Genomic DNA, 25,404 nt, shown 5'->3' on the forward strand with positions numbered 1-25,404 from the left:
ACAATGCTGGAGATATTAACGGTCTATCTGAGGTTCTCAGTCTTTATGAGAAAGCTTCATCAGCGAAAGTGAATTGGGCAAAAAGTGAAGCTTTTTGGGCTGGTAAAGGGGAGTTTGAGAGTCTCCCAAAGTTACCCGGAGACCTAAAGTGGGGCAGAGAGGGACTTAAACTATTGGGAGTTTTTTTGGGGTCAAATGATTATCAAATGAAAAATTGGGAGGGGCTAGTGGAGAAAGTGTGCAGCAAGTTGTCTAAATGGAAATGGTTGCTACCGCAGTTGTCCTATAGGGGGAGGATTTTAGTGACCAATAATTTGGTTGCTTCTACCCTGTGGCATAAAATAACTGTGCTACAGCCACCTGTTGGACTTATTGAGGAGATTCAAAGGCAACTTGTGAATTTTTTTTGGTCTGGACAACACTGGCTTCGTGCTGCTGCTTTATACCTTCCGGTTCAAGAGGGAGGTCAAGGATTGATCGACATCAGATCCAGAATCATGGCTTTCCGGTTGCAAGCAGCTCAGAGACTGTTGTATCACACAGATGCTTCATGGCTAAAGACGGCTTCTGCTCTTCTCAGGAGGGTCAGAGGTATGGGATTGGACAAACATCTGTTCTTAATGGAGCTCCAGAATGAGGACCGTGTGAATTTGACTGTTTTCTATAAGTCAGTTCTGGAGGCATGGAAGGTGTTTACCATTTCACGTACACCGAACACACATGCTGGATTATGGCTTTTTGAAGAGCCACTTTTTCTTAATGACTTTATACCGTCAAGACTTGTGTCGGGACCCAGTTTGCGTGCATGTTTCAGAATCAGAATCAGAATCAGAATCAGAAAGAGCTTTATTGCCAAGTGTGCTTGCACCCACAAGGAATTTTTCTTGGTACTGAAGCTTCCAGTGCACATATACAAATACAAATACAACAAGAAACATAGTAATACAAATTCTAAGAATAAAATATATAAAAAAAATAAAAAATAAAAATAGTATAAAAAGTCAAAAAAGGGGTCACAGTTGGGTTTAGTCTGAATAAACATTTACAGATTATGAACATATTTACAGTATGTTGAGTAATATGAATTATAATATAAATATAAATATCACCTGAGTTAGAGAATATTACACTAGACAGTGGGAGTCTAGTGCATGTTACAGATTATGAACATATTTACAGTATTTTGAGTAGTATGAATAATATAAATATAAATATCACCTGACTTAGAGAATAGAATATTGCACTAGACAGTGGGAGTATTGCACTTACAGGCATATGCATTGGGGGGCATGTTAAGTGTTCAGAAGGGAAATGGCCTGTGGAAAGAAACTGTTCCTGTGCCTGGATGTTCTTGTGGCCAGTGATCTGTGTCGCCGTCCTGACGGTAACAGTTCAAACAGGGGGTGTCCAGGGTGAGTGGAGTCTGTGATGATTTTACCTGCTCTCTTCCTCACTCTGGAAGAGTACAGGTCCTGGAGGGTTGGCAAGGTGGCACCAATAATCCTCTCTGCAGTCCGGACTGTCCGTTGTAGTCTCCTGATGTCCGATTTGGTAGCTGAACCAAACCAGACAGTGATGGAAGTGCTTAAAACAGACTCAATGACAGCTGAGTAGAACTGGATCAGCAGCTCCTGTGGCAGATTGAACTTCTTCAGCTGGCGAAGGAAGTACAGTCTCTGCTGGGCCTTTTTCACAATGGAGTCAATGTGATTTGCCCACTTCAGGTCCTGAGAGATGGTAGAGCCCAGGAACCTGAATGACTCCACTGCTTCCACAGTGCTGTTCATGATGGTAAGAGGGGGGAGTGCTGGGGATTTTCTCCTGAAGTCCACAATCATCTCCACTGTTTTGAGCGTGTTCAGCTCAAGGTTGTTATAGCTGCACCAGACAGCCAGCTGTTCAACCCCCAGTCTGTAAGCAGACTCGTCACCATTTTGGATGAGACCGATGACGGTTCACTGCGGCGGGATGCACAAAGCTGGGACATATTTTGACCAAGAGCTTAGAGGAATTGAGTGAAAGGACTGGAGTGAGATCTCTGAGGCTGCTGAAACAAGCTACAACTGGAATTTTAAAGTCTTTGCATGCGGACCATAAGATTTTTACAAATGACTCTATAGCAACTGATCAATGGAGAAAGGGGGTTCCTTATGTTTTCCCTTCTCTGAATGTGACTATTGCCGTGGGAGAATGGCAAGATGATGAGAAGTGTCTTTTGTCTTTTGAAACCCCTCAGCTTGGAGCTTTTGAGGAAGTGGGGAAAAAAGCCCTCTATATCTCTTGTGTGAAGGCATCCAATGCTGGTCGCTTGCATGGACTTGCTTCAAATAAATGGACAGATTTTTTTGGAATTCTTTCCTCCCCTAGAGGCTGCTGGCGGTCCTTATACAAACGCCCCATTGACAAAAGAACGGGAGACCTTCAGTGGAGGATCGTTCATGGGGCGATAGCTACGAACAGATACGTGGTGCACATTGATCCTTCGGTAGGGGTGGGCTGTCCCTTCTGTAAAGAGGTTGAAACGGTTTTTCATCTATTTGTACAGTGTGCTCGGCTAAACGATTTGTTTTCATTTTTATCTCAATGGTTCATTGAAATTGGTGAAGCTTTCTCTTATGAAATGTTTATATATGGTCCAAGGTATACAGAAAAAAGGAAAAGTCAGTTGATTTTACTCAATTTTTTGTCTGGTACAGCAAAACTTGCTATATGGAAATCCAGAAAGAATAAGTTGTTAGGACAGGGTTCTCTGGATGTGTTGATGATCTTCAAAGGCTTGGTGGCGGCTCGGCTTAGAATAGAGCATGCCTATTATAAAATGGTAAATTGTGTAGAATCTTTTATGTACATTTGGGGGATAAATGAGGTCCTTTGCACAGTAGATGATGATGATGATTTGATGTTTGCTTTTTAAAATGTTTCTCATTTTAACATGAATAGTATATATTATATTTGTTCTTGTTTTGTGAGTTTGTAATATTATTGTGAACACCTTATTGTTTTAAATAAAGGTGTATTTAAATTCAAATTCTCTCTCTCTCTCTCTGTCTCTGTCTCTGTCTCTCTCTCTCTCTCTCTCTCTCTCTCTCTCTCTCTCTCTCTCTCTCTCTGTCTCTGTCTCTCTCTCTCTCTCTCTCTCTCTCTCTCTCTCTCTCCTCCAGCATTGATTTAAGGACACGATCGATGTGCTTTGGCTAAAGCATGAATGTAACCTCTGTTTGCTAATTGTGTTTCCAATGAAAAGATGGGGACAAAAGCACAGTGTAGAGGTGGCAGTTAACCCGCACCTCTGACATCTGCTAATTTTGGGAACAAATTGGCCTGCTTTTACTGAATTACTGGGATATTTATGTGTGGATGTCTATTGTGGGAAGAAAAAGCAGGAAAAGGGGTCGTCTGTGCAGGTGGAAGAGGCTGAACCGGGACCTCCGAGAGTTGAACCAGGGGAACAGAGAACAACTGAGAGGCTGATCCTCTCTGAGCACAATGATTTTCCCCTGGAACAATCTCAGGATTAGACTTTCAAATGTTTTATTGAACAGGTCCGTTCTATCGACGGTCAACCTCTCCATTCTGCTTGTCCGCTTTCCTATCCATATTTAGCTATTTTCAAAGACACTCAGACCAAACAAAATACAACCCAGTTATTAGTGCCGAAAAGCCGTCGGGAAATGTTCTCCCAGGCGGCTCATTGTTGTCCCATGGCTGGACATTAAGGACAAGCAACGACACTAAATCGTCTCATGACCCGATGATTTTGACAGGGCATTCACGAGAGCGTGCACAGGTTGTGCGTGGCTTGGCATGAGTGTCAGCTGGTAAATCCGCCGGTCTCCCCAAAAGCACCTTTGCGCTCTCTTCCTCTAATGCAGGACCCCTTCAAAAGACTTGGGATGGACCTCATCGGGCCATTAGAACGATCGGCACGTGGCATCGTATCGCATTAGTGATAGTGGACTATGCAACATGATACCCCGAGGCAGTGGCGCTCCGCAGAAGATTGCCAAGAGTGTTCGTTTAATCTCCCGAGTATAGACCCCGAAAGAGATCCTCACTGATCAGGGCACGGCATTTATGTCACGTACATTACGCAAACTTTACGAATTATTGGGAATTAAATCAATTCGTGCCAGCGTCTATCACCCACAAACTGACGGCCTGGTGGAACGATTTAATCGCACATTAAAAATGTAAGTCCTTGTATTGCTCCCAATTACTTGCGAAGTGGCAAAGACCCTCAGCGAAATGGAGATCTCAATTATGAGGTAGTTCGGTTGGATAGGAGTGGAGCACGTCAAATATATCACCTCAACCTCCTTAAAAAATGGAGAGAGGCGGAGTCGGTGATGCTGGCGACGACAGTTAGTGGAGAACGTCGGGCCAGAAGTGAGCGCCAAGGTTCAATCTCTCGCTCTGGCCCCTGGAGGAGATCGTATTCGCCGTGTTTGCCGACACGTTCTCGCCGCTACCCGGTCGAACGTATCTCATTCAGCACCATACTGAGACCGAGTCAGGCGTGGTGGTGCGCAGTCAGCCGTATCGCTTACCTGAACACAAGAAAAAGGTGGTTCAGACCGAATTAGAGGCGATGCTCAATATGGGGGTAATAGAAGAATCTGACAGTGATTGGGTGAGCTCGATAGTTTTAGTGCCTAAAATGGACGGCTCTGTCCAATTCTGCGTTGATTACCGCAAAGTAAATGCTGTGTCGAAATTCAACGCGTATCCAATGCCACGGGTTGATGAATTGCTTGATCGGCTAGGCACCGCTAGGTTTTATTTGATTTTATAGCCTGTATCCAAAGTTTCCAAAGGGGCATGTGGCGAGGGGGGCGTGGTTTAGAGAGGTCTGTGACAGGAGAGAGAGCTGGGAGACAAGCGGTGCGTAAGTGGGTCAAGTGTAAATGACAAACACCTGTGTCTTGTTTCAGTAATTGGCATAGAGAGAGACATGGAGAGATAAAGCCACCGGGAAACGAGACCAAGAGAGAGAGAGATGAACTGAGGACTTGTGCCAAGCTGTGTGTGAATGCTCTGGAGAGCAGAATCATTTATTGTGTTGGACTGAGTATTTTGATGCGCTGTAACGCGTGACTTTTGTTTTGATTGTGGAAAAAGAGAATAAAACACGAGTCTCAGTTAAGCCAACCCTGTCCTCTTCCTTCCTTATTATTTGAACTCGTTACAACGCAATTCTAACTTTATAACTCGCAACTGCGACTTTATATCACGCAATTCTGACTTTATAACACAATTGCGACTTTATATCACGCAATTCTGTAAACTCACCATTGTGAGAAAAAAAGTTGCAATTACCTTTTTTATTTTTCATTCTATGGCGGAAACAAGCTTCCATAGTTCTCAACATTGATAATAATCATAAATGTTTCTTGAGCATCAAATCATCATATTAGAATGATTTCTGAAGGATCATGTGACACTGAAGACTGGACTATATATTTACTATTTACTATAAATTCTATATAATTTTCTATATATTCACATAGAAAACAGCTGTTTTACATTTGATCAAATAAATGCAGCCTTGGTGAGCAGAAGAGACTTTCTTTAAACAATAATGTATCTGGGAAGAGAAAGTCACTCACGCTTTGATCATCATCATTTCCCATCATGTGATCGGCCACGTAGCGAACGCCATCGACAGCCTCCTGAACCTCAGATCCCCAGTCTGCAGCCGGCCTGTTCCCTCTCAGGTCCTGTGAGCCACTGGCCCGCGGGTCTCCTCTCCGAGAGCCGGAGCTGTAGTGCGTTTGAGGGCCCTTGTTGTAAAAGTGTCCCGGTGACGAGAGAGTCGAAGCCAGCAGCGCAGACGCAGACGAGGACATGCCGGATTTACCAGGAGCTGCGCATCCGAGACCCAACAGAGACCTGCCCTGGAGGGAAAGAGTATACTTTATTGTATTTGAAATAATTCCCTTTTTCAATAGTACACTAGGTCGCAAATGGGTGTGCTGTTTGATACCAATCTTTCGTTTGAAAGTCACGTTTCTAGTATCTATAAAACCGCATTCTTCCATCTTGAAAATATATCTTAATTACGACATATGCTTTCAATGACAAATGCGGAACAGTTAGTTCATGTGTTCATGCGTTCAAGGCAAGTCATATTTTTAACTGTGTGCTGGAAATTATTATTGTAACAATGCATTGAAAGTATATATCAAAATACATTATAGTATACAATAGTATATTGTACAAAGTACAGCTAAGTAATCATGGGCGTGGTAGTGGGGGGAACTACTTTTTTTTTTTTGTACTTTTTTTTTTTGTGCCTAATTCGAATTAATTGGCCCCTCCAATAGATGTCATTATTCATTTCAAAATATATTGATAACACCAACTGAGAGAATGAACTCAGTGCCAGACACTCTCGACCCCCCCCCCCCCCCTGCCGTCTATGGTTTAGTCCGCCCATAGACGGCAGCCGGCGGCAAAAAAGTAACGCACAACGCAGTGAGTCTAGAGCCTGGGAGCCTGATCATGCTGCGCAAAAAGCCCAAATCGGGCTTTCAAAAAAAGAAAGACAGGAAGGAAAAAGAAAGGAGGCAGAATGAGGGGAAGCAGCTGATGACTGCTTTCTTTCCAAAAGGTGAACTGAGTTTGCTTGTTATGCACCGACCTACATCCAATTAAAGTTAACGTAGTCAACTCCAGACAGCTGCTGCTAATGTATGTATGCTAATGTTAAATCTTTAGCTTAGTTTTTCAACCAGGCTGCTTGTTGCTGTAAGTAAATTATGGGCCAGGCCAGCTAACGTCAGGTTGCCAACATTAGTTTCAGAAACAACCAGTGGTTCTGACACACCAGCAGTAGCAGCACTGGCCAGTCCTGGCTGCTGTTCTGGAGATGAGGCTGAGACTGAGAGCAGAAATGAGGAAAGACAAGGTGAGATCATTGCTCAAAGGGCGAGCTCCCCCCTTGCTTCCTAATTGTGAGTTGTTTACCTTAAATAAGTAAGCCTTTTGATTCAATGTGTGTGCTATTGCCTAGTGCTATTGGAGTGGTGGAAAGAGTGGCAGCACAGTGTAAAGTTACTAGCCCTACTATTGCTTATAATGTGTGATATATTCTCAAACTCCTTAATAAATTATCTGCCTATATTTCTGCACATGTAGATGTGCCTACCAATATCACTGTGTTCTCAAGTGCACACAGGTAATATTGATTTGAGCAATAAAGCAAATGATCATTTTTGTTTGGTGAAAAGCCCTAGCATTGCAGCACAGTGCTGTGCTTAAAAGCTATAGTCAATGCTCAATAAATTCATGATGTTATCAAAGCCAATGAATAGGGTTGCAAAATTCTGGGAATTTTCAAATTTGGAAAATTTCCATGGGAGTTAACAGGAATATAAGGGAATTAATGGGAATTTACAAAACTGAAAGGTTATTCCTTTAACAGGGAACTTAAATATAGTTGAGGAAAATATATTGTAGCATAATCTTGGCTAAAACAAGCAGATTTAATGCAGCACACTTAAATATCTCTGCTATTAAATCACATGCACACTGCAGGGCTACTGAGGCCACGCCCCCTACATGCACTGTGCATTCCTCCATCACATGCACTGATGATTTCTTCAACCCTGGAGTACTGAGGACACACTTGAGCTTGCAAACTACATAAAGTGTAATGATGAGTAATATTTTACTCAACATTCATGTTTTTGTTATTCCGTGGAAGAATTAATGGTTCAGTACAAGAGTTAAAGTTTTAAAGTTCTACTCTAAAATAAATCTGATAAAAGATCATGTTGTTTACATTGTTTTACTATTTAAAAAACAAATTTTTGATATTTATGTTTGGATATGATAGTTTGTTGAAATTATCACCAAATTCCAGTTAATTTCTATTAATTTCCTTTAATTCCCATCATTTTTGTGGAAAGTTTTCAAATTTGAATATTTCCAAAATTCCCCAGCTTAACTTCCCATGGAAAGTTTCTGGAAATTTACTGGAAGTTTACCGGAAATGTTCCTACCCTTTGCAACCCCACCAATTAATAGTTATGTTATTTGTTCGTAATGGTAGATTTCAAGCTCTGTTAAGCGCCCTATTGTGGGTACTTGGACACTTGGTTGACAGCCTAAAGCTTAGTCCAAACTGTCAACATAATACGCAATGCTTGATCACATGTTTAATTATTTTTAGCGCTTTATCTTGCACTGAAATGGCTCTTGGAATACAAAGTGAGCTTGCTTTAACAAGTAAGTTGGTTTTTTTGTACGTTAAGAGGCTAATACCTATTTTTTGTGCTTGTTGATGTAGATAGTTCTGCACGTGAGAGAAGGTGAGCTCATAGAGGCAACTTTAAGTTACAATGGCATGTGTAGGGGGCCCACTGACATTGAGAGTATACAGGGCCCAGAATTTGGTGCTACGCCCCTGTAAGTAATATTTGTTTATTAATGTGCATTTGTTATTGAAGACAAAGTGCAATTTGTAGTGTTTGGAATAAGCCGAAGGTATTACTGAGCATGTACTTTTTACTCAAATATAATACACTTATGGTATATTGCTTGAAGACACTCGTAATGAATTTGTAATGTACTTGCAATTTAAATAAAGTACACTTTAATATCACTAATCAAGCATGTAATTAGTCCATACACAGGCATATACTTAAAGTATACTAAGTATACTTGAATTGTTCCAATTTAGCACAAAAAAGTACACTTAAAGTTATGCTTTACTACAATTTAATTACAACTAAAATATACTTAGTACAAAATTAGTTGTTCCAAAATAGTTATTAGTTGAATAGTTAAATTAGTTGTTCCAATTTGGCTTCTAAATTCTTAAGTTACTGGCCATTCAGAACCTCTACTAGCCAAGAAAAATATTTAAAAAATAAAGAAATGAAGCAGATTAACTACGTCACATCTTATATATATATATATACCCATTAAGAATCCCACCCTTAGTATGATGACTCACGAGTATTTGCGCTAAATCTGCGCAAATCTGGCTTACACGAACTTCCCCAGCAAAGTGAGTAAATATAATAAGTTACACGCCAAATTGGCTCGTGATTTGACAGCACCACTGTTGATTTTTACCCACTATTGGCGGGTGTTAATTTCAAATCCTGATTAACACACTTGAAGTATACAGAATTAGTCTGCCTGCAAGTATAATTAGCATATTTTTGTTTTTACCAGAGTGTGGTCATGCAGACGCCGGTTCCCACGAGTCGGGTTCCCTCTGGGTCTCTGCATGAACAGAAGCGCCGGGAGCCGGACCAGGAACACCAGCTTGACCCACGCCGGCATGCTGTGTGTGCTTGGGGAACGATGGTGCACGTTCAACACACACACACTCGTGATGATGGAGAACGTGACCAGCACCATAGTGAACATCAGGTACTTCCCAATCAAAGGAACGTCTAGTGAAGTGGGCGGCACGATCTTGGAGATCAGCAGGAGGAATACGGTGAGCGCCAGCAGAACTGAGATGCACAGCGTCATCTTTTCTCCACAGTCCGAGGGAAGGTAAAACACCAGGATGGCCAGCGAGGTGATGAGCACGCACGGGATGATCAGGTTAATCGTGTAGAACAGAGGCTTGCGCTTGATGATGAAGTCATAGGTCAGGTCCACGTAGGTCGGGTCCAGATCGCTGACCGTCCTCCGGCCCGGCAGAGCCAGAATATCCCACTCTCCACTGGGAGTGAAGTCGTCCATACTGGCCACCGCGGTCTTCAGGACCAGGTCGATCTCGGTGTGATCGTACGTCCAGGACCGGAACTTCAGAGTGCAGTTCTGCTGGTCGAAGGGAAAGTGCTTGACCTCGATCTTACAGGCGCTCTTGTATATGGCGGGGGGGAGCCATGCGATGCTGCCGTTAAACAGGACGATTGCGTTGGTGAAGACCGTCACCTCGTACGTGCCGTCAGCACTGGGGAACACACACAATACATTTACTGAACGGGCATTCTACTTATTACAATTATTATTACATATATTAAAATACGACATCTAGCAGCGAAAACTTACATATTGTGCCTTTAATACATGACAGTGAACATCAAACAACACATGCAATTCATCTGACAATGAATCATGTTTAATGTTCTCTAGAGCATTATATACACTCTTAGGGAAAACGTTCTATATAGAACTCTTGACTCAATTTTAAAGAACACTTTATGTCAAAAAGGTTCTATATACAGTATATGGATAAATGTCTCATGATTGCAGAACGATTCAGTGAACGGGCATTTTAAGCTACAGCTGCTAACAATTTATCATTACTTGTGGACAAAAGTTTGGAATAATCAAGGCTGTTTCTGAAAGAGCCTCAGCAAGGCTGTGTTTATTTGTTAAAAAAAAATACAGTAAAAATAGTGAAATATTATTCAAATGTAAATCAGCTGTTTTCTATGTGAATATATAGTGAAGTGTAATTTATTCCTGTGATCAAAGCTGAATGTTCAGCATCATTACTCCAGTCTTCAGTGTCACATGATCCTTCAGAAATCACTCTAATATGATGATTTGATGATCAAGAAACATTTATGATTATTATCAATCAGATTTGTATGGAAACCATCATACACTACCATTCAAAAGTTTGGGGATTTCATTAATAATATTAATAATAATACTTTTATTCAGCAAGGACGCAGTAAACGGATGTAAAGTGACAGTAAGGATCTTTCTCTGATCGATAACCTTCAGGTGTTCACTCACTTGTTGTACAGAACGATATCCGGGAGCCAGATGTGTCTCGACGGGATCCGGAGCTTGTCGATTCCCTCGTACTCAGCCGGGTCCCACGACAGACGGTAATCATTCCAGTTCTGCAAATTACATTGATAATAAGTCTTATTACTTCATATATGAGCTTTCTCTGGCTCAGACTAGCCATAATTACACAGTGTGTTATGAGTGTGCGGAGCGGACGTGAGTGAACAGAGGACGGATCCGGACCGGCTGAAGGACACTGAGCTCACGAGACCTGAGGAATGATCGACACTGACCTGAGTGAGCCAGACGTTCGTCGTCATGATCTGCTCTCTTTCATTCTGAAAGCAAAGAAATCAGAAAGAGGACTTTTGAAATAATTGTATAAGAGTGAAGATGCAGTGATTTTGAAGTGACACAGAAATGTCTTCAGACATAATCATTATATGATTAAAATCATTACGTACATTTAAACCTGGATTGCAACTAATGGGTTGTGAAAACTAATTTAGATTATAGATGGAAAACACTAAGGACTCATTCAGATATTTTACTTACTTCTCCGTGAGATTTTAACTATTTTAATTATTTTAGCCAACATTTCTCAATTTTGTTCAGCTTAAGGGTTATTATAGTTAACTAAAACTGTTACTTGAAATAAAATAAAATATAAAATCTTAATTTATCATAATTAATTAATATATTTTTATTTAGTTTAACCTGATTTACTAAAATAACTAAAATGAAAACTGAAATACAAATTGTTAAAAACAATTTTTTTGTATTTTAGAGAATATTAAAGTAAAATGTATGAGTCATATTAATAAAATCTACAATAGTATAAAAAACACTGTTAAACTTAATAAATACTAAAATAACTAAAACTAATACTAAAACTAATAAATAACAATTAATAAAAACTATACAGACTCGTTTAATAACAAAACTAATAAATAACAAAATTACTAAAAAGAACTAAAATTAAAGTGAAAACAGGCAATATTAAAAACAAAAACTATGATATAAGTCTATGATATGATATAACAGTGAAATAAGTCTACTGTAAACACAATTAGATATTTCATCAGGACATATTCAATATTACTGGTGTGCTCAGAAAAATGTTCTTTATTTGTCAGACCTCGAATGTTTCGAAAGTGAATGAAAGTATCAGTATCACTGTCTGTATGAGACAGTTGACTCTGAAACACACTGTAACACTGAAACACACTGTAACACACTGTTATACACTGAAACAATCTGTAACACACTGAAACACTCTGTAACACACTGAAACACACTGTAACACCCTGTAACACACTGTAACACACTGTAACACACTGAAACACTGTAACACTGAAACACACTGTAACACACTGTAACACACTGAAACACTGTAACGCACTGTAACACTGTAACACACTGAAACACACTGAAACACACTCTGTAACACTGAAACACACTGTAACACACTGTAACACACTGAAACACACTGAAACACACTCTGTAACACTGAAACACACTAACACACTGAAACACACTGAAACACACTGTAACGCACTGTAACGCACTGTAACACACTGAAACACTGTAACACTGAAACACACTGAAACACTGTAACAATGAAACACTGTAACACACTGAAACACACTGAAACACTATAACACACTGAAACACACTATAACACACTGAAACACTGTAACACTGTAACACACTGTAACACACTGAAACAAGCTGTAACACACTGAAACACTGTAACAATGAAACACTGTAACACACTGTAACACACTGAAACACTGTAACAATGAAACACTGTAACACACTGAAACACACTGTAACACACTGAAACACTATAACACACTGAAACACACTATAACACACTGAAACACTGTAACACTGAAACACACTGTAACACACTGTAACACACTGAAACAAGCTGTAACACACTGAAACACTGTAACAATGAAACACTGTAACACACTGAAACACACTGAAACACACTGAAACACTATAACACACTGAAACACACTATAACACACTGAAACACTGTAACACAGTAACACTGTAACACACTGAAACAAGCTGTAACACACTGAAACACTGTAACAATGAAACACTGAAACACACTGTGGGCCCTATCTTGAACCCAGCACAATTGACTTTGTACACCGACACATGTATCATTCCTATTTTGCACCCGCGCAAAGTGCGCTTTTCCCTCCACAGAAGCACGTCGCTAAACTAGGCAATGAACTTGCGCTCCCTGGGCGGTTCAGCGCAAAAAAGGAGGCGTGTTCCGGCACAAACGTTCCTTCATGCTATTTTGATGGTTTAGAAAACAATTGCGCCACTAACCAGGAAAAAATAGTTTAAAGTCAGTGGCGCGTTGCGCATGTTATTCATATGCTATTTTAAGGGCGCATGCTTGGCCATAACCAATGTAGCGTGTGCACAACGCGCATACACTTTGATTCTCTCATCTACACAGAAGCAGCAGTTTTCATTTTTGCAAATCATACATTATTACGATAGATAGATAGATAGATAGACAATTTATTATAAAAGCATACATCTAGCTTACACATTTACCCAAATTATCATACGCCTGTTTAACCGAAGTTAATTTGGGTGGGTTTCTCCATTTCAATGTAACTTCTCTCTTTTACGGCCGTGACGAGAGCGTTGCTCTCTTTGGCTGTGAACCGCTCCTGGCGCGCGCCTGGCAAATCCGCCGTAACAATAGCAATGCGCTATGGAAAAAGCGCGTCTGCTCTTAAAGGGAATGTGAGATGACGCTCTGATTGGTTTATTTCACGTTACGCCCAAACCACACCTATGAATAATGAAGCTACTTCAGACCAACCCATTTTAGATTTGCGCCTGGCGCAAGAGTCATTTATCCCGCCGGGAAAATAGCAACAGCGCCGAGATCCGCCCACAAAGTTACTTGCGCTTTGCGCTTGACACTTGCGTTTCAGATCGTTAAAATAGGGCCCTGTAACACCCTGAAACACTCTGTAACACTGTAACGCACTGTAACGCACTGTAACGCAATGAAACACACTGTAACACGCTGAAACACACTGAAACACACTATAACACACTGAAACACTGTAACACTGAAACACACTGTAACACACTGAAACACACTGAAACAATGTAACACTGAAACAAACTGAAACACACTGAAACACACTGTAACACACTGTAACACACTGAAACACACTGAAACACACTGAAACACACTGTAACACACTGAAACACGCTGAAACACACGGAAACACTGTAACACACTGTAACACACTGTAACACACTGAAACACTGTAACACACTGAAACACACTGTAACACACTGTAACACTGAAACACTGAAACACACTGAAACACTGAAACACACTGTAACACTAAAACACACTGTAACACAAACACTGAAACACTGAAACACACTGAAACACTCTGTAACACACTAAAACACTCTGTAACACACTGAAACACACTGAAACACACTGTAACACTGAAACACACCGAAACACACTGTAACACTGAAACACACTGTAACACACTAAAACACACTGTAACACAAACACTGAAACACACTGAAACACTCTGTAACACACTGAAACACTCTGTAACACACTGAAACACACTGAAACACACTGAAACACACTGAAACACACTGTAACACACTGAAACACACTGTAACACTGAAACACACTGTAACACTGAAACACACTGTAACACAAACACAGTAACACTGAAACACACTGTAACACACTGAAACACTGTAACACTGAAACACACCGAAACACTGTAACACACTGTAACACACTGTAACACACTGAAACACACTGTAACACACTGAAACACTAACACTAACACTGAAACACACTGAAACACACTGAAACACACTGTAACACACTGTAACACACTAAAACGCACTGTAACACAAACACTGTAACACTGAAACACACCGAAACACACTGTAACACTGAAACACACTGTAACACAAACACTGTAACACTGAAACACACTGTAACACTGAAACACACTGTAACACACTGTAACACACTGAAACACACTGAAACACTGTAACACTGAAACACACTGTAACACACTGAAACACACTGAAACACTGTAACACTGAAACACACCGAAACACTGTAACACACTGAAACACACTGTAACACACTGAAACACACTGAAACACTGTAACACTGAAACACACCGAAACACACTGTAACACTGAAACACACTGTAACACACTAAAACACACTGTAACACAAACACTGAAACACTGAAACACACTGAAACACTCTGTAACACACTGAAACACTCTGTAACACACTGAAACACTGAAACACACTGAAACACACTGAAACACACTGTAACACACTGAAACACACTGTAACACTGAAACACACTGTAACACAAACACAGTAACACTGAAACACACTGTAACACACTGAAACACTGTAACACTGAAACACACCGAAACACTGTAACACACTGTAACACACTGAAACACACTGTAACACACTGAAACACTAACACTAACACTGAAACACACTGAAACAAACTGAAACACACTGAAACACACTGAAACACACTGTAACACACTGTAACACACTAAAACACACTGTAACACAAACACTGTAACACTGAAACACACCGAAACACACTGTAACACTGAAACACACTGTAACACAAACACTGTAACACTGAAACACACTGTAACACTGAAACACACTGTAACACTGAAACACACTGTAACACACTGTAACACACTGTAACACACTGAAACACACTGAAACACTGTAACACTGAAACACACTGTAACACACTGAAACACACTGAAACACTGTAACACTGAAACACACCGAAACACTGTAACACACTGAAACACACTGTAACACACTGAAACACACTGAAACACTGTAACACACTGAAACACACTGTAACACACTGAAACACACTGTAACACACTGAAACACTGTGACACACTGAAACACACTATAACACACTGAAACACACTGTAACACACTGAAACACACTGTAACACTGAAACACACTGTAACACACTGAAACACACTGTAACGCACTGTAACACTGAAACACACTGTGACAAACTGAAAAACACTGTAACACACTGTAACAAACTGAAACACACTGTAACACACTGAGACACACTGAGACACACTGAAACACTGTAACACACTGAAACACACTGTAACAAACTGTAACAAACTGTAACACACTGAAACACACTGAAACACTGTAACACATTGAAACACACTGAAACACACTGTAACACACTGAAACACACTGAAACACACTGAAACACACTAACACACTGTAACACACTGAAACACACTGTAACACACTGAAACACACTGAAACACTGTAACACACTGAAACACACTGTAACACACTGTAACACTGCAACACTGAAACACACTGTAACACACTGAAACACACTGTAACACACTGTAACACACTGTAACGCACTGAAACACACTGTAACACTGAAACACACTGTGACAAACTGAAAAACACTATAACACACTGTAACAAACTGAAACACACTGTAACACACTGAGACACACTGAGACACACTGAAACACTGTAACACACTGAAACACACTGTAACAAACTGTAACACACTGAAACACACTGAAACACTGTAACACATTGAAACACACTGAAACACACTGTAACACACTGAAACACACTGAAACACACTAACACACTGAAACACACTGTAACACACTGAAACACACTGTAACACACTGAAACACTGTAACACACTGAAACACACTGTACCAAACTGAAACACACTGTAACACACTGTAACACACTGAAACACACTGTAATAAACTGAAACACACTGTAACACACTGAAACACACAGATATCCCTGTGTGGAGTGAGGGAGTGTTAGTTCACCACACTGATGATTAAAACGTGACTCTGTAACACACTGAAACACACAGATCCCCCGTGCTGTGGAGTGAGGGAGTGTTAGTTCACCACACTATAACACACTAACACACAGATGTCCGAGTGTTGTGGAGTGAGTGAGTGTTAGTTCACCACACTGATGAGCTGCGCCAGAGAAACCTGCAGGACCACCGTCACTCTCTCGCTGCGGTTCAGCGCCGGCCGGATCAGCTTGTTATAGCGCTCTTTACCCAGCAGCCAGTTCATCAGACGCTCCTCTGAGTCTGCACACGCTCCACCTGCACACACACACACACACACACACTTGAGATCACGTTCCACCTGCACACATACACACACACATTCTTATACATCTATCTTTATGAGGACATTCATTGACACAATGCAATCTCTAGCCGCTTACCCTAACCTTACCCATCACAACTAAGTGCCTAACCCGACCCCTGACCCTAAACCGACCCTTAACCTCATTATAACCATATAAAGTCTTGACCCTCAAACAGGCCTTTAAAGGGCTCTCACAGAAAGTGAGGAACGGCCAAAATGTCCCAGGGCTCCAGACTGCGATCAAATTGGTCGCATTTTGCGAAAATTTTTCCTGCCGGTGCAACCAAATATTTATTTAGGTCACGCTGGCGCGACCACAAGGTTGCCGAGCAGCGAATGCAAACAAAATGAAAGCGGAACGAAAATGCGCTACTCATTTATGCTTCACAGACCGTTTATTAGTTCGGACCAAAAATAGACAGCGCAGCCATAGATATCATATAATAAAGGCTAGATGTCTTACGGCGGAGTCACTTCCGGCATCACCGGCGGCCATCTTACCACAGGGAAGCTGTGAATTAAGGTGAGTGATCAGCACGCACACAAATCTTCTTATCTCGCTGAAATCTTGACGGATTTACAAACGGTTTGGTTTCTTACAAACATTATTAACGTGGCTATAATTCTTTCATATGGAAGTCCATTGTTATAATTATTCATATGTATGCAGTGTCATAACTACATCTCTGACGTTTATAACAAACCAAACCGTTTGAAAATCGGTTGAAAATTGAGCAAGTTATGGTTATTTAAAAGTACATGCACCATGTTACGAGTGAGCGAGCGAGCACCCTGTGGTAAGATGGCCGCCGTGTGCGGACGTCGACCTCCATTGGCCAGCAGCGCGGACGAGACATCTAGCCTTTATTATATGATATCTATGAGCGCAGCGCCCCGAACCTGCCAGTCGCGGGCCGCTCTCGATCACGCAACACTGTTACTAGGAGATCCAGATCCAGTGAAGAAATCCATTGAATTCGCCTCAGAATTACAGTTTTTCTCGATTGCTTAAACACTATAACCAGGCTTTTGAACTAAAATTTCAAAACCATAATGCCATTTATCAAAAAGCACACCCATTTCCTTAAACTATAAACACTATTACCTGTTTTGACACATGAGTCAGATTTGTTGAACTGTCACTGCAAAACTCTACACACAAATCCCTTAATTTCTCATTGCCTACACCATGTTGTCATGTATAAAGCACTAGCATTCAATATTGTTCACTCAAGTCAGCACAGCTTCAGCTCAGTTAGACACAATTACCCAGGTGGAAACACTAAAAGTCAAAATTGAACACACACCAATCAGATTGTTGGAACAATGGATCCAGAAAGACATGAAGGAAGATATCGAGGAGGGATAAGAAGGAGGAGGAGGAAGGGCAAGAAGACAAGCAGTCTCAAATGAAATTCAAGCCACTCTAGTTGCCCATGTCTTTATCAATGGTATGACTGAGGGAGGCTGGGCTACGAGTAAGGCCAACTTTGAGTCGCTTCACCGTCGCCTCGAGAACCTTCAGGGAGGTGTGGTGGCAAACAAAATTCTATCACTGAATAAGAGACAAACATCTCCAATAGTCTTTGATGAGGTGTATTTTCTTGCAAGAAAAGGCCAGCAGTCGTACAGTCACACAGAGTGACACAGAGCGTGACAGTGAAGGGAGGGCATCCTTTCTCCTTTATAGTCTTGAGTCCCAGAATGTTATCTTTCTAGGCCAATGATGGTATTTCAACCATATGTGGAACATTCTTAGACGTGCCCATCATATTGTCTCCTTGAGTGGAGGCCCTCCTGCCATGTACCAACACTCTTTACCATTCCAATACAATTTCATATTAGAATAAGGTTTGTGTGTGTTCTTTTACTGTCATATGATGGTCACACACATCTTACTGTAAGTAAATATAAAAAACAATTTTAGAGGAGAGAATAAAAAAAAAAAGTAAAACCGGGAAAATTTTTTTGTTTGTTTTGTTGTGTGTGTGTGTGTGTGTGTTGTACTGTGTAGTACATGAATGAATAAAAATGTGCCAATGTATCCACTGGTTGTGTCTTTTGTGTTCATCATGTGAAAAGGTTTGTGAGGGGGGGATCCACAAGCAACACTTACCAGTTTTGGAAATGTTGTTTTGAATTTATTGCACCAGTGTGTAAGACTGTTGTAGTGTGTGTGTTTGTGAGGGATTGTGTGCGTGTCTGAGGGCAACGTTTGGTCTTTCAGCAAGAGTGAATGGTTTTGAGTCTAGAGCTTCATTTTGACCTGAAAATAGGATGTTTGGGGAATTGGGGGAGATGTTATGGATTTGTGTTTACAGTTTTGAGAATACGAGGCATAGTTTCAAGAAATGTGTTTAAGCAATGGAGAAAAACTGTAATAACATCATCGCTGTGAGATCCAGTGAGAAACATTCCGATTCGGCGCAGAGTTCTCTGTTATAAACCATAGATATCAGATCAAACAGCGCTGAAGTGGAAACCAGGAGAAACACTTACAGAAGGCTTTCAGTCCACAAATCAGCAACATTCACCATGGATTTAAGCTAATGTAGTAACTAACCATAACTATGGTAGTGTGGCAGAAATAGTCAAACACTTACAAGTACTACACATATTTTTCCAGCACAGTTTCAAAACTATAATATCATATTTTTTATGTGATGACCACCACATTTTTTGATCACCCTTCAAAGATTGTCCTAAAACAAAACATTTTAAGATGTAGGAAAACTTTTTTTTTTTTTACTCGTTTTGCTTTTTAATTAATATTAAGACATCATGAATGATAATAATTATAGTTAAATTCATCTACACCCTAATTTAAGCTTAGTGCTTTATTGTCAGCCCCACTGCTACCAGATATTTTACTCAGTGGCTCCGGTGCCGCTGCCCTCAGATGTTATTTGGGGGAAAATTGGAATAATTGCATTGCAAGCTGATTTAAGGTGTGCCCCTAAACTTTCAGTCAGGGGCTCCAGCGCTCCTAGTACATACAGTTAGTCTGGAGCCCTGTGTCCTCACTTTACTCTCTTTGTCCTCACTCCAATGGTCTAAAACTCAAACTGGTCCTCACAAAGATAGTTGTACAAGTACACACACACACACACACACACACACACACACACACACAGGCTTGAGAAGGTGTTTTTAACAGCCGATAGTTTATTACCCGCAGAGTCAACAGAACTTTTTCAGCATCTCTCAGCCAATTACTTTCAATCTTGTAAATGTATATATGAGCTCATGAAAGAAGAGCTTTAGGTTTTGAATAACTGTGTGTGTATGACTTATCCACAAATATATATTATGGCATAGGTGCAACGTAGGACAAATGTTTGCTTTTGAGATGTTTGTGATATTCTGAATTAGGGCTGCACGATTTGGAGAAAATGGCATATTGCGATAATTGAGGTCAATATTGCGATTGCGATATAATAAACAAATGGTTTCATGAGTCAACTTGCTTGGTTCTCAAGGAAAATAAATGCACACACAGATTAGTGATAATCTGCCTAAAGAAAAAAGTTCTTTAGTCAAGAGCAGTGAGTGTTTTTCTCTGTTCCCTTTGTTCTTTGATTAACTTTAGCGACAGATATAATTAGTGGCTACTGTGTACTGTCCCTTTAAGACCAGCTGCTGCTGACAGAGACGCGGATCTCACACGCGCCTCATTCTCTCACGAGTCACAACTCTTCACGTTCATCATAAGACTACTCTTATGTTATGAAGATACTCGTCAAAAAGACATCTCATAATTGTGTGTGTTATTGTATGCTGTTTTGTGCACGATATTAGCGCGAGTCTTTCTGTGTGTCACAGTCAGGACATTCACAGGCAGCGCGTTCATTTTGGCATATGTGTGTTGTTCGTTCTACCGCGAAAGAGAACTTGATAATGGCGCGCGTCTATCTGTGGGTCGTGTGTGTGTGTGTGTGTGTGTGTGTGTGTGTGTGTGTGTGTGTGTGTGTGTGTCAAGACGACATTCACTGACAGCGCGTTCTTTTTTGTCTTATCGCGCATGAATGGTTTAAAAGCATTTGCATGAATAAGAGCGGGATCATACACTAGCCAAAGGATGCCAAAAATTAACAGATGCTGCGTTAACAGCGCTTATTTGTTTATTTAATATAAAATCGCAGCATTTTGCGTCATATAATCGCGTAGGCTTGACATCGCGATTGCTATTGCGATACGATTAATCGTGCAGCACTATTCTGAATGCAGTGCTTCATTTTGCAAGAGATGTGAGGCATTTTTACATTCTGTGAGCAAGTCAAGTCAAGTCAAGTCAAGTTTATTTGTATAGCGCTTTTCACAATACAGATTGTATCAAAGCAGCTTCACAGTATTAAATTAAAATAATACAACAAAGTTTTTTCACGAGGAATTTATTGATTGATAAAATTAAATTAAATATCCCCAAAATATCCCCAACTGAGCAAGCCAAAGGCAACAGTGGCAAGGAACCGAAAAACTCCATCAAGTGACATAATGGTGTCCTAAAACTCCATCAGGTGACCTAATGGAGAAAAAAAAACCTTGGGAGAACCCAGGCTCAGTCGGGGGCCAGTTCTCCTCTGGCATTTATGAGCTAGAGGCCGGATTGTAGTTTGAACTGTAGGATTATATGAATGCCTGGCTGAAGAGATGCGACTTTAATCTAGTTTTAAACTGGGAGAGCGAGTCTGAGCAACGAACAGTATCAGGAAGACTATTCCAGAGTTTTGGAGCCAAATGTGAAAATGCTCTCCCTCCTTTGGTGGTTCTGAATATCCTAGGTATGACCAAAAGCCTTGAATTTAGTGATCTTAAAGAGCGCGATGGATTATAGGGTGATAGAAGATCCGTTAAATAGACTGGAGCTAAGCCGTTTAGGGCTTTGTAAGTCAGTAGCAATACCTTGTAATTAATACGGAACTTTATAGGTAACCAATGCAGTGATGATAAAATCGGTGTTATATGATCATATTTTCTTGATCTCGTAAGAACTCTAGCGGCGGCATTTTGGACTAACTGTAGCTTGTTTATTGAGGATGCAGGACAACCAGCTAATAAAGCATTACAGTAATCCAGTCTCGAGGTCATGAATGCATGAACTAACTTTTCTGCATCAGAAACTGATAGCATATTACGTAGCTTAGCAATGTTTCTAAGGTGGAAAAAGGCTGTTTTTGTAACATATGAAATATGATTTTCAAAAGACAGGTTGCAATCGAGTATAACACCCAGGTCTTTTACTGTAGAGGATAAAGTAACAGGACATCCTATGATGTTAAAGTTGTATTGTGCGAGGTTTTGTGGGCGGTTTTTTGAACCGATAAGTATTACCTCTGTCTTGTCTGGATTTAATAAAAGAAAATTACGCGTCATCCAATCTTTTATATCTTTAACACACTCTGTCAATTTGGAAAATTTAGCGTTTTCATCCGGCCGTGATGAAATATATATTTGAGTGTCATCAGCATAACAATGGAAACTAATTCCATGTTTCCTTATAATATTTCCAAGTGGCATCATATATATTGAAAATAACAGAGGGCCTAACACAGATCCCTGCGGCACTCCATAGTTTACTGGAGTTATGATCGATTTTTCTCCATTTAAATAGACAAAATGGTAGCGGTCAGATAGGTATGATTTGAACCAGCTTAGTGCTTGTCCTTGAACACCAGTATAATTTTGTAGTCGATCTAAGAGTAATGTATGATCTATAGTATCGAACGCAGCACTAAGATCAAGTAAAACTAGTATTGAGATACAGCCTTGGTCAGAAGCTAAAAGTAAATCATTTGTGATTTTAACGAGCGCAGTTTCAGTGCTATGATGCGGTCTGAATCCAGACTGAAACTTTTCATAGATATCATTTTGTTGCAAGAAAGAGCCCAGTTGAGCGGACACCACTTTTTCTAATATTTTAGACATAAATGGAAGATTTGAAATGGGTCTATAATTTGCTAGATTATTATGATCTAATTGTGGTTTCTTAATGAGAGGTTTTATAACTGCTAGTTTAAATGTTCTTGGAACATGACCTAAAGATAAAGACGAGTTAATAATATTGAGGAGAGGCTCTTCCACTACAGGTAACACTTCTTTCAGTAGTTTAGTTGGTATAGGATCTAATAAACATGTTGTTGTTTTAGATGAAGTGATAAGTTTATTTAACTCTTTTTGTTCTATAGTTGTAAAGCACTGTAATTGTTCTTTCGGGGTGATAATTGAAGCTGAATTATAAGGCGCGATTGAAGATTGAACGTTTACAATTGTGGTTCTGATGCTTTCTATTTTCTCAGTGAAGAAGTTCATGAAATCATTACTACTGAACTGTAACGGGATATTTTGTTCGGGTGACGTCTGTTTATTTGTTAGTCTAGCCACGGTGTTAAATAAAAACCTTGGATTGTTTTGGTTGTTTTCTATTAGTTTGCGGAGGTGCTCAGTCCTGGCAGCTTTTAGGGCCTTTTTATAACGTGACATACTGTCTTTCCAAGCGATTCGAAAGACCTCTAAATTAGTTTGTTTCCATTTACGCTCTAAAATACGGGTTTCTCTCTTTAAAACATGCGTAGTATTGTTATACCATGGTGCTTTATTTTTCTCTCTGACCCATGGGCGTAGATTACGCGGGGGACGCGGGGGACGTGTCCCCCCCACTTTTTATAAAATGTAAATTCGTCCCCCGCACTTTTTCATAGGGCAAGTGTGTCCACCACACCCGGTTTTCGCGGGTGTGCATAGCCTACATCGAGATTTAAAATCCAAAGAGTCAAGTCTATCTACATACGTGACTTTCACGTTTCCATGGTAATCAGTCACTCGTGCATCACGACACGCCCATGCTCGCACCCGCGCCCAATCCATTTTTTTTCATAGAGGTTGCAGTGAGTTCAAAACGACAACAAACTCTTCAGTCTTAACTCGATCCTTTTTCACGAAAAAGTCAAGCGCTGTAAGTAAGTTGTCATGTGGTATCTGAATTGTGTTGCACAATGATGAATAACTCTGCCTATTTCTCTTGTTGAATAATTAACAAGTTTCGTTGTAAATTGAAAATATTCACTACCCGCACAAACGTGCGTTTATTTTCAATCTTTTTTTATTCGTAATGTCTTTTATTTTCACAGATGTTATCAAAGCCCTTCAAATTAGAAGAAACATGGTGATTGTTAGCCTAATGCTGAATTTGTATTTTCATGCATTAACAGCCTGCTTGAATCAGGCAGCGTTGTAACATGTGTACATGATGACAAAATTTAAGTTCTCTTGAAAAAGCCTAACCAGAAAGTTTGAAGTAGTTTTAAAAGCTTGAAGTTTGAAGGTTTTCAATTGGAAAGTTTTAGTTTAGTAAGACAGACAGGCAGATAGATAGATAGATAGATAGATAGATAATAAATAATATTAATAATAAATAGGGAATCACAGATAATGCAAGGATGATTCTGATTTAATTTAATTTAATGTTAAGTGGCGATTGATAGCCTAGTTGATAATAATACACTGACGGTAACAAAGTTTCAATTTGAAATGAAAGATGGAGCATAGGCTACATTTAATAAAATTAAGGAAAAAATGCCCTTTATAAAGGTAAAAAACTTATTCTGATAAAAATGTTTTCCAACAGTGATGTAATAATTGTAGTTTGAATAATTGTAATGTGATGATCAAATATCATAGGTTTGGGCGGTTGGCGGGTGGATTATTTATTTTTAACTGCAGATTCGGGTGACTCAAAGTGCACCAGATTAATGCATTTATCTTTAAAATGTACACATTTTCTTCCAGGGGGGCATGCCCCCCGACCCCCCTAGGGGTACCGAGCTCCACCCACAAACACATAGGCTATATGATGGTCTATGAAAAATACAAATTTCATTATCTTATTATTAAAATGCATGATCAGGATTTTACCACTTCCGCCTAGTTTTGAGCCAGGAAAAACCCTGCATGTGCAATATAAAGTAATGAACATCGTTCTTTCTTTCTGTTTTATTGCTTTAAAAATAAATAGCATATTAAGCCAATTAAGCAAAAACCTGTCAACAAAAGTCTGAAAAAAACTGGTATTACACTTGACATTCTGTCCCCCTCACTTTTGAAATGATGGCTACGCCCCTGCTCTGACCTTTTTTAATTTAATAGGTGCAACCACATCCAATGTTCTAGAGAGAATGGTGCTCATAGTGCTAGTTAGTTCTTCTAGTTCATCTGTTTGTTTGGGTTCAGGCAGCAGCTGAGACAGATTAGATAAGCAATTTGAGAAATGATCTATGGTGGCTGGGAGGATTGTTCTGCCTGGTTGATAACGCGACACCGCATGACATATTACAGCAGTACGTAATATGCAAGTTACCATGTAGTGATCAGTGACTTCATCACTTTGTGGAATGATATCTATATCGGTTGGATCGGTT

General features: G+C 40.1%; 1 protein-coding gene across 1 annotated transcript in view; it reads right to left on the reverse strand.

The window, feature by feature from the left end:
* chrnb4 (cholinergic receptor, nicotinic, beta 4 (neuronal)) overlaps positions 1–25,404 on the reverse strand; it is a 65,725-nt gene that overhangs the window by 5,369 nt on the left and 34,952 nt on the right. Inside the window, exons 2-6 of the mRNA XM_082182220.1 lie at positions 16,796–16,941; positions 11,004–11,048; positions 10,714–10,823; positions 9,181–9,919; positions 5,607–5,894 (exon numbers count right to left, since the gene is read on the reverse strand). Of these exons, the coding sequence (XP_082038346.1) occupies positions 5,607–5,894; positions 9,181–9,919; positions 10,714–10,823; positions 11,004–11,048; positions 16,796–16,941 (1,328 nt within the window). The remainder of the gene's footprint in view (positions 1–5,606; positions 5,895–9,180; positions 9,920–10,713; positions 10,824–11,003; positions 11,049–16,795; positions 16,942–25,404) is intronic.

This window comes from Leuciscus leuciscus (assembly GCF_965113295.1).
Source record: "Leuciscus leuciscus genome assembly, chromosome: 10".
Classification (NCBI taxonomy): domain Eukaryota; kingdom Metazoa; phylum Chordata; class Actinopteri; order Cypriniformes; family Leuciscidae; genus Leuciscus; species Leuciscus leuciscus.